This window comes from Epinephelus moara, chromosome 5 (genome assembly GCF_006386435.1).
Source record: "Epinephelus moara isolate mb chromosome 5, YSFRI_EMoa_1.0, whole genome shotgun sequence".
NCBI classification, from domain to species: Eukaryota; Metazoa; Chordata; class Actinopteri; order Perciformes; family Serranidae; genus Epinephelus; species Epinephelus moara.
This window is the reverse complement of record NC_065510.1, coordinates 35360743-35371860: the sequence shown is the minus strand read 5'-3', so window position 1 is coordinate 35371860 and position 11118 is coordinate 35360743. Positions and strand designations below refer to the sequence as shown.

Genomic DNA, 11118 nt, shown 5'->3' with positions numbered 1-11118 from the left:
TTAAATGCAGTTAATACCTTTTAACAAGACAAGATGATAAAAAAAAAAATTTCTCTAAACAGGAGGGAGCTGTTGTAAAGGAGCATTGGAAGATGGTGAGGAGGAGGAAGAGGCTTCGGCTTTGTTCACTAGTGGAAAACACAACAACAGTGACGCTGTCACACTTGAGTCGCTCTGTGGTCCACTGACAATACCCTTTCTGTTTTTTCTTCAAACTGAAAAAGCGGCCCTGGGCTAGGCTGTTCCTCGCAGCGTGCCGTAGTGACGTCACACCCAAACAAGAAGCAGTTTGCTGGTGATTACTGCCGGATGGTTCAAACTAAGTGGATTTTCTCTCTATAACTAACTGTTATCACAATGTCTCAGGACCCATGGTAAGTAGTGTGTTCAAATGCAACAGGTAACTGCCCTAACTGCATTATTAATTGCAATAAATGGCGTTACTAACCCTGAGAAGTTAGCTACTCTTTCTATATCCTGCTAGCTAAGGTTGTAGCTAGCTCTTCCTTGTCAAAATAAACCAAATACAATAACCTGCATTTCTAATAAGCCATTACAAAGTCAGCTATTTATGTGTATATGCGGTACTGGAACAGGGCAAGGAAATTCATGTTATTTTAGGGTTTTATTTACAATTCAGATTGGAGTTTAGTGACGTTAGCAAAATCGAAAGAGGAAAAATACAAAGCTAAATATGTCACATGATGGTTGTAGCTAAAGCTTGGGCATATTGACTGACGTTAACCCAACTAAAATACCGGTACTTCAGTAACACAAATACCTACAATACAGTACATTAGCGCTGTGTTAAATGCTAATGTCGCAGCTAAAACATTTGAAGCTGTCAGTCAGTGGCGTTTATTCATCTTTCTTAGACACTCAGTGGTATTTTTTCTTAATCTCCAAAATCAAACCTGTCTAACGAGTTACATTAGGCCCTCTGGCAGTCCAAACACTGAACATTATGAGCTAGATAGAAAACCTGGTCAGTGTTTACTGTATTTTATTGTAAGGTATTTTTATAACATATGTTTAGGAGGCTGTACAACATTAGGAAACAGATCAGTCAGTTGTCCTCACTCTGCACAGATCCATTGACCAGTGACAGTTTTCTTTAATTACCACATTAAACTCGTAATGGGGATAACAGGGGTCTCTCTGTGTTTATACAAAAAGTATCTGTGGCTGCTGTCTGTCATAAGTTAGTAATGACATGTCAATCTAAATGACGCTTCTATTCCATTTATTGATCTGTAGGTTACAGAATTATGATGCCACTTGTCGCTTGGCACAGGAAATAGCAGAAAACATTCATGAGCGGAACAGGCAGCAAAGAACAGGGGGGAACCCTGCAAAGGTAAGGTGTTATAATCAAATACAGTGGCATATCGTATAAATTTATCCTCAGGTTTCTCTAGTAATCAGCTGCTGTGACTGCCTTCTGTCTTCTCAGATCAACATGACACTACGGGCATCACTGCAGAAGCTCAAACAGAATATTGCCCAGCTTAAAGAGGGTTTGTTGCGAGCATCATCCTCTCGCCGCATGTATCTTTTCCTCTGAAAATGTTCCACTGATTGGAAGTCATGAGATTGAGATTACATTTTGGGCTGGATGGTTTCCTTTGCTTGCAGTAGCAGTGGTTTTCCTATAGAGGGCATTAGAGTGTTTTAAAAACATCTGCCCTAAAAGTGTTTGCTGTTAGAATGGTTTCTGTGTTCATGGGTTAATTCCAAACTGACCCAAAGAAAAGTGTCAGAAGCATCCTCCGTCCACTTTCACTGACGCATGTTAAAGTAATGTTGACCTTTTGCATGACCTTAACATTGCTTCATCAGAATGCAGTCAGAAGCTGACAGGAGGCAGAACCTTATTGATGACCTGCTAACCAGAGAGAAGCAGCTCAACGCCACCTTCAAGGGAGACATCACGGAGCCCGAACCTTCCAGGTATTAAAATCTGGACAAATAATTGTATCCTTAATGAGAGGTCCACCAAATTATTTATATTTATGAAAAGTCTCTGCACATCTGAATGTTCAACATCCTCTGCGTTGGATGGGGTGCGGTTTTTAAGATGAAGAGGTCTGATTACCGACACGTTACCTTGATAAAATTGCAGTTACTACAAAAAGCGGGACAGCGTGCGGTAGCTCACTCTATCCTAAATGAGAGGAAAAGTTAAGGAGGACAGTATTTGCAAATCCCAGTAAGCAAGTAGTATTCACTTTCCAATGGTGTTTTCCTTCATTTTGAAAAATATTCTTGGACAGCCAGCTTCATGCTTTAGAAGTCCAAGAAAATTGCGAAATATTTCTTAACCCTGAGTCTCTGTCTGCCACTGTCAGTCAGTGTAAGAGGGCCCAAACCAAGCATCACCCCATGTTGCTACAGGGAGCATCCTGCTCAGAACATGCCGCCTTTCATTTTGTGATTTTCCACTCTGAGATCTTTTTTTTTAATTGATTTTTTTTTAGTATCCAGTCTTGGACACCCAATTAAAAATAATGAATCCTCATTCTCTTTTCTATGACCTTGACCAGAAAGGTCATAGGCTCTCTTCTCCGCTTTGATGACATGTCACTGGTCACTAACTTTCTGTGAAAGTCTTCATACATCCGGTATGACCCATGTGTCCTGACCTCTCCCTGTGCTATCACTCGGAAGGAAGTCCGTCTGTCTGCCATTCTGACAGGGCGCCTAACTTCGTGGCTTTTTCCTTTTCATTAAGTGATTTGCTCTGCTGATCACACATTTGGCACCTCCTGAAATGGACACGCACACTCATTCATACGAATGTTCCTGGGTGTGTGTTTTGATGAACGAAGATGGAAGGAGTGAGTTTACAGTTAACAACTCTCCGCTGAGCATTTATTCTAGCACTTGTGAAGCCAATCAAAGAGGTGGATGCCGCAGCTTATATCCTCTTCATCTACTGATGTCACGTCAATGTGACAGCTTTGAAAACCTCAGGCTTCAGGCAGTCATTACTTTGCGCAATGTTTGACCTAGTCCGGCCCAGGTGATATTTGTTTGGACAGGAAGAGGAAATGGTGTCATGTTGTTAACTTCATCCAGCTCTTCATGTCTGTCTTATGAATTATTGTTTTTTCTTCACTTCAGTGCCGGACGTAGCACATTCAGTGCCCAAGGCAAGCCCCCCCACCCCCCCAAAATGTATTATTATTTTTTATATTTAATGTATCTCTTACAAACAAGATCAAGAGCTAATGAGATGACACAAATAAAAAACCTAGCTAACAAACAACAATAATACTTTTTTGTAGCCCTCTCCTGGGTGGTGTCCAACATGCCGCTGTTGTCGCCTATGGGAAGATCTGCCTCTTTTTTTCTTAGATGGTACTTCCATGTTGTTTTTACATTGTAGAGGTTTGGCATGAAAGTTCCTGCACAGTACAGCTTTGTACAGGGAGTTTTGGGTAGCAACCGAAATGAGTGTAGAATGAAATAAAGCGTCACTTCATCAGATCCGTTTGAACCGGATTAGAAAACCACTTTTATTGATGCCTTGATATGAGACTGCCTTTCTCTGATATCTTTCACAAGCTTTGGTTTTTGGGATTGATCTACTTAGCGGTGCTTTGCACACACTTTCATCTTTTTTACAGACCACACACCCAATTACATAAAAGGCTCTGTAAAAAAAATTCAAATGACATTTGCTAATAAATTAGCTTGGCAAACTGTAATCATGTGGTCATATGGTTTTTAGTTTGCTCAGTCAGACCTAACTTTTAATAGTGATATGTGGTGGGTAATTTGGATTTGTGGGTAGGACCCATTCCCACTGTGTGGTCTCTGAGGACAGAATGCGGGAGGGGGTGGATTGGCCATGCTTGGATAATCTAAGCCGCTTTTTTTTTTTTGTGAGAACTTGGTAGAAGGAAAGGGATAGAGGTTACAGAGGGGACTTTAATCTATCCCCGAAACAACACATTCTAAGCATCTCCATTTCAGACTAAGCACAAGAAGGACATGGCGCCTACATTTGAAGGCTCGGTTCACCCTGTCACCCCTCAGACCCACCTCTCCTCCATTATTCACTAACCTTTCCTTTGTATTTGATTGCACTGGAAATAGTTGTAATTAGTTAAATCTCCCCTGTCCAAGTCATTCAGTCAGGACCTGGGTGCTCAGGCCCCGGTGGCGGCAGTCTAGCGCTTTGTGACTGCCAAGAGATGTGCCCGACTGATTTTGGCGCTCCCCACTGACTGGTTAATTGGATCTTCACACACTGGGCACTTTCGTGGAGGAAGTGGAGGACTGGCACACAGTCTCATAGTAATCAAATATGTCAGAGAGATTAGACCGAATGCCTCATCTCACCTACTCCTCTGATGGTATCAGCCTCAGCTAGTTAGCCTTGTGAATGGTCTGACAGTGCTGTAGCGACCACTTCAGAAGCAGCTTGAGCTAGTCATCACAGTGTGAGATGCATGATGAGATAAAAGTAGTTTTATGTATTGCCTGTGCAAAAAAGAGATAACCTCAACAGCTTTCACTTTAAAATTTGAAACATCGAGTTTAAAGGAACAGTATGAAGAATTTAATTACATCTAGTGGCAAGGATTGCAGATTGCAACCAGCTGAAACTTTTTCCATGTGCCAATTGCAAACTCCCACTTGGGATTCCTTCAGTATTCATTGTTCAGAAGGTTTTACCAGAAGCTGAATTAATCACAGAGATTTCTTACTCTCCAAAACAAAGGGATGAGGTGATTAAAACCGGTAAAAACACTGAGTAAAGCAGTTTCACATTACAAATTGGGGTTTTTCCTAAACTCTTTGGCCTGTCGAAGAGGTGCTGCCAGCCCAGCACCTGCTAATATGTGCTCACATTTTTTCTCTGATAACTTAATGTGTGCTCACCTTATTCCTGATCCAGATGTTCAAGAGGTTTTTAGTGGAAGCCAGATTCTTTGCAGAGGTCTCCTCCTCTCCTGAACAAACAGACTCTGTGATTTAAACTGGTTAAAACACTGTATAAAACAGTAACAAATCACTGTTTTTCCGACATTGCTTGTTATTGGCTGCTAGCTACAGTGAATAGCCCTATCTGGAGCCAATGTTTGGTTTGTCCATTCTGGGCTACTGTAGAAACATGGGTGAGGACCCACTCCCTGTGTAGTTATGAACGCCTCATTCCAAGGTAAAAATTCTTATTTTCAGGTGATTATACACAAAAGAAAACATACTAAATATGTTTCATTTCTGTCAATATGTCCCCCAAAATCCTACACACTGGTCCTTTAAATGTGCTAATGAAAAAACTGAATTATGTTAGCTTTAGTGTAGTAGTAATATTATTTCCTGACATGCCTACATGTGGCGCAGCCTACTTTTCCTAGGCTTGACCAGCAGACGACTTGCTCGCAGCAAACTCGGTTAAATCCAGCCTCACACAGAGATTTTGAACCCGTCACCACAAGACAGCCATGGGGGGGTCTGCAGCACAGCTTTAAGCTATTAACAGAAGAATAGCTTTTAAACCACACAGCGGTGTTTAGCACAGCGCAGTGCAGCCCAGAGAGCTCTCTGGTCTGTCACTTCGTCAGAGCGAAACCTCCCCAGCAGCCCGCAGTCCTGTGACAGATTAACATGCACTGTTTACACACTGCGCAAGCTGACCTGGTATTTTTCAATCGTTCAAAAAACTTAAAAGAATAAACGAGTAAACACTTTTTTCTGTGATCTAAAGGCTTTTGTTGTTATAAAATGTTCAAAAGAATACAGTATTGAAAAGGGAACATGCCTCGTACAGATGTGTTTGCTGTAGGAGGTGTACAGATGTGCATTGTACTCCTATCCCAACCAGGCATATTGACTGTGTTTACTTATATAGCTAAAAGTCGCTGATGCACGATGGGTGTTTTAGACTCGTGTGCTGGCATGGTGACTGACACACAACAAGGGCACACTTGCCATCAACTAATTTTCATTTTGTATGATGGCTCACATGTTTAAAAAAAATACAATAAAACTTGAGTAGTGGCGGTGAAACATTTTTGAAACTAAACATTGTTATCATGATGTTTCACAGGTCGACGTTGATGGGCGCAGGGGCAGGAATGAGTGGAGGTGTTGCGGCCAACCCCTGGCTGGTCAACGAATCAGAGGAGACCAGAGGGCTGACCTTTGGAGAGATCAAACAGCAGCAACAGCGAATCATCGAAGGTAATTACACATAATTGAATAAATGGTAAATGGACTGCACTTGGGTAGCACTTTTTTACCTTAATGGCCAAAGAGCTTTATAATTTGCCTCTCATTCACCCTCACACACACACACATGCACGCACTCATGGAGGCAGAGCTGCTATGCAAGGCACTGTCCTAACCATCAGGAGCAACTTGGGGTTCAGTGTCTTGCTTAAGGACATATGGACAGGAGCTGGAAGAGCCAGGGATCGACTCCGTCAACACCGCCGCAGCTGCCCCAAATGAGACTGTTCCATTCCAGTTGTAATGGGTGATCAAGCAAACATGAATCCAAGTGTGCTGTTTCATTCCTTTTCGATGAAATTAGCATCCAAACCAAATATGGGCATTGCAACCATCTGTAGCGCTAACAATTTCCTGCATCACTAAGATAATAATTGTAACTCATATTTGCCCATATTTGTACCTCTTCAATGAATACAGCATGGCCGTCCCATCATAAAGATATGTAACATCTCTTAATGTGTGTGTGTGGAAATAATGCACATTATAGTAAAATAAAGACAGTTGGGAGACAACAAGATTAAGACACAATGTGATTTGTATTAAACTTGTATGGGACATGCTGTCCATGCTAACATATTAATGATGATCGCAATAATTCACATCTAGAAAACATATTGTACGCCCACGCCTGCTCTTTCCTGTTTCCTGAATGACTCTGACATGACTTGAACACCCAGACATTAGTTCACCTGACTCCAAGTGACACTTCATTGCTATGTCTCCATTACGGCTCTGGTTATTGTCAGTTTGGGATCACAGATTCCTCTTAAGACAGTGAAACCAAACCACATGGAGGTTTCTACTCCCCTGTGGGATTTCTGGTGGAGTTGGGTAATGGTGAGCGCCTGAACCTGCGGTCATAAAAAAATTCCTGTGGTGGAGAGTGTGTCAAACTTGGAAACCTACAGAGGCCAGAACTTTTTCTTTTCTTTTCTTTTCTTTTCTTTTCTTTTCTTTTCTTCTCTTCTCTTCTCTTCTCTTCTCTTCTCTTCTCTTCTCTTCTCTTCTCTTCTCTTCAGCTTCACTGTTCTCGCTCTCCACCTTGGCCTGCCACAGTTATAATAACAGGAGTACGGCTGAGTGGGGTAAAGTACTGAATGACTCACATGTGGCACTGTGAGCTAAGCTGGACCCCAACAGCCTGTCATTCCTATTTCCTAAATAGTTGCCTCATTATATCACAAGTACAGTGTACTGTAATTGCTCCCTTCTTACAATTGACTTTTTCAAAGGGGATTTCATTGTTGTTTTATAGTTTGTCCTCTGCCCCGTTGCTAAATTTGACCTCATATTGGTTTTATTTTTTATAATATAATGTGTTTTTCTTGAGTATTTTTCTCTGTATCCTCATCTTGCCTTGCATTATCTAAATGCCCTCAGCGTTAGTCCCTTTCTTTGTCTCAAGTTCAAGTGTTTAAAAGTTTCTATTTCCTTTCACCGCTCCTCACAGCCCAGGATGCAGGCTTGGATGCACTATCAGCTGTCATCAGCCGACAGAAGATAATGGGCCAGGAGATCGGCAATGAGCTGGATGAACAAAATGGTAAAGTTTGATCTGCACGTGTGTCTGTACATATTCGTCAAAATTCCAGACGTATTACACACGGCTGTGTGGAAGCAATCAGACATACTTGTTCTGCAATGGAACGACTTGCCTCATGTAACTTGCTGGACAGTGATACTCCCTCACACCACCGCAACACTGACATAGTTAGAACCAAAAACACACACACGCCCTCGCACTGCCATTGTCAGAGCAACTGACCTCACATTCAGGTCACGACCATGTCTACCGGGTTATCCTTTGTTATACATCTCACAGAGCAAAGTGACCTCTCTCTTTGTGTGTGCTCTGGAATCAGATCTGCTCAGAGATAATGTGCTTTTGAGTTATTTCTGGCTAAATGCCTCTCATCAGTCCATAAATAGCTTCCATCACAGGTAGAACGCGGTATACACAGTGGAATGCATTGCTCCAGACTGTTTTTATGCACAGACAGGCGGTACTTGAGACATAAGACTTTGGGACGATCATCTGTCAACTGGTGAACAATTAGATCCCTTAATGCATCGCTCTCACAAGACTGTAGCAGTTAATAGGCCGAGGCCAGAGAGTGTTACCTTACAAAGAGGATGTACATGTGTATTCCTGTTGTTTTTTTTTATTTAATTGTGAGGGCTATCTCCAATGTTAACACTGAAAGCGAGCCCAGAATGTGCATTAGTCTGTCAGCTCTCTGGCAATCAGGGAAAGAAACTTCACAGTTCAGAAATTGCAGGTCGATAAAAGAAGAGAGTGGATAAATTACCCCACAGAAATAATAAAGGAGTGGTAAGTGGCACTGTGGATAGGGGACTGGCGTCTTAGTCACAGAATAGACTCTAGATTTGATCTCTCCATGGCAAGCCAAATACACTGCCTCAGGGTTTCAGTCATTAGTTGGCTAGTTAATGCTGCCACTCTGAGTTATACAGTTAGAAAGAAACAAGATAATAAAGCCTAAATCTCAACAGAGGGATGGCTAGACTATATAAAACAAATTGTAAGAGTGTAACGTCAAGTTAAAATGATAGATGTGAGTTTTTCAAATTTCTGTGGCAACCTCAGAAGAGATCCCTAACAAGCCGTTCATCTGCAGTTGTCTTTCACACGTATACTACAGGCAGTTATTGTCTGTTTCTACCCTGATGACCAGCAGTTGGGAAAAGAAGGCGTTGTACTATCCTGTAATATCCTGTCTGAGCAGTTGTACCCAAACAAGACCAGTGGTTGTATAACCGAGTGATCTCGGCATGGAAACAAACGACCTTCCCTTCTGCTGGGAAGGAATGGCAGATGTTTGGTTGAACACTGATGGGAGAATGGAAGAGAAAGAAAGGAAAGCTGATTGTTTTAGCCCACTCTCCTGTTCCCGTATTGAACTAGAGATGGATCATTGCTCTAATGCTCCAACTGGCGTGTTTTTCTTCTCGTTCTTTCAGCTTGATGTCAGTGTTTCCAATAATATGAACCTGAACGGGTGATGGGAGAGCTGAGAGTTACACCAGTTCCACTGCAAGTAAGCGAGAAGGCAAATGATTTTGGCCCTGGAAACAAAAGCTTGTCACTACTCCCGTGTTTAGACCCCCACATGACTCTTAAATATAAATTTGATGGGAACTCAACTCTTTATTTCTGTAATGGCCCAAAATATCTTTGCCACCTGTGGGTATTGTAATCGGCTCCATGTGGTGAAATCCAAACCGTACAAATTTGTTGAAGCCCACACATTTCCACCATTACTTTTTCAAAGGAAAGCATATCTCGGTATTATGATTTCATGATATAATAATACTTATACACTGCCTTTTGTTCATTACGAAAGATATTCATGGTGCATGCAGTGTAACCGGTCCCTGTGTTCTTGCAGATGGTTGATAAAGTGTAGACATAGAATTTCCACAGGGACCAGTCCGAGTCCCTCACGGTTTCTCCACAATTTACAGCCAGGCTTCAGGTTCATAAGGCCTGCTGACACCAGGCAGTGATTCACAGAGCCTAAAGGACTCTTCCACAGCTTTTCTTTACCTCCCTGTGTTTCTTTCCTTTTGTGGGACCTTTGCTGCCCCTCCATCTCTCATCTCACTCCCTGTTCTCCTTTGCCTCTTTTCAACAGTCCTTTATTTTATAACTGACTTTTCCATTGCTTCCATATCTGTGTGTCGTCTGTATCCCCTTATGCTGAGTTATGGGAGATATGCTAGTTCCTTAGTGTTTCACAGGGTGGAGAATGGGGATATATCATACCTGCAGATGTAGACGTAGTGACTGCTCGTGAAGTCCCCACGTTCCCAAAGCTTGATTTAGGGTTCTTTAGAATAACTCACACATTTTGGTAAAGGAGAGTGACTAGCTTTACCTACCCTCAATGGGGGGGTTTGTTTTTATTTCTGTGTTTTTAAAAGTATATGTAGGCTAACTGAAAAATCTCACTGAATTCTTGCAAGCATGTGCAATTGTTAAGACCTGGAAAGGGATGCCCCTAAATGAATGTCATATACCAACCAGCAGAGATGTAGATTTGAGTCAAATGTGATCAAAAAACTTAAAAAAAATGACTTGCAACTTGACTTGGATTTTAACATCAGTGACTCATAACTTCACTTGGATTTGAGCCTTTTGATTTGAAAATACTTGATACCGTCTCTCAAGCCCAACAATTGAGGTCAAACAGAAGTTACACTGTGGCATAAAAAACGATTTATGTGTGGGTCAGAAATAACAACTTCCAACTTCGTTCAACATTTGAAGTTGGACAAAGAACAGTTAGTCTAAGCTAAAATCAACATAGTTAGCAAGCTAATGCTGAGCTAACATTAAACATGTTACATGTTAAACAAATGCAAATAAATGCAAATTTAAAAAGCATTCACGATTTTTGTAAATTCAATACTAGCATCACTTTTATTGAAAAGTGCATTATGACTTGTTTCGAACTCTTAACTCAAAGTTTAGGGCATAGGACTCAATCTTGACTTGGGACTTGACTTGAGTGCAAAGTCTTGAGACTTGCTTGTGACTTGCCAATAACTTGTTCCCACCTCTGCCAATCAGACTGACATGTTTACAGAGCCAAACCAACAGGTTGCTTCCTATATTCTTCTTTTTTAGCGTTGTCCTTGTTTGTTTTTGCTTTCAGTCTTGTGTATGTTGTTTTCAGCTCTCAATTCTCCAAGTCTCTATGGCAATTTAAAAATCCCCAAATAAGAAAATGGCAGTTAGAAACTAAAATGATTTTCCTTCCATTCCTGCTGAGCAAACCAAGTAACCTTGTAGTAGGGCTGTTGCTATGGCACTTGTATTTATTACAAAATAAAATTCTGTGTGATATA

The 11118-nt window shown here is 41.4% G+C and overlaps 1 protein-coding gene across 1 annotated transcript in view; it reads left to right on the top strand.

The window, feature by feature from the left end:
- Nucleotides 1–227: 227 nt before the first annotated feature.
- The window catches only part of stx8 (syntaxin 8), a 56580-nt gene continuing 45689 nt past the window's right edge, over nt 228–11118 (top strand). The window contains exons 1-6 of the mRNA XM_050044189.1: nt 228–374; nt 1258–1357; nt 1454–1548; nt 1840–1950; nt 6062–6195; nt 7697–7789. Coding sequence (XP_049900146.1) covers nt 358–374; nt 1258–1357; nt 1454–1548; nt 1840–1950; nt 6062–6195; nt 7697–7789 — 550 coding nt within the window. The 5' untranslated portion in view covers nt 228–357. The remainder of the gene's footprint in view (nt 375–1257; nt 1358–1453; nt 1549–1839; nt 1951–6061; nt 6196–7696; nt 7790–11118) is intronic.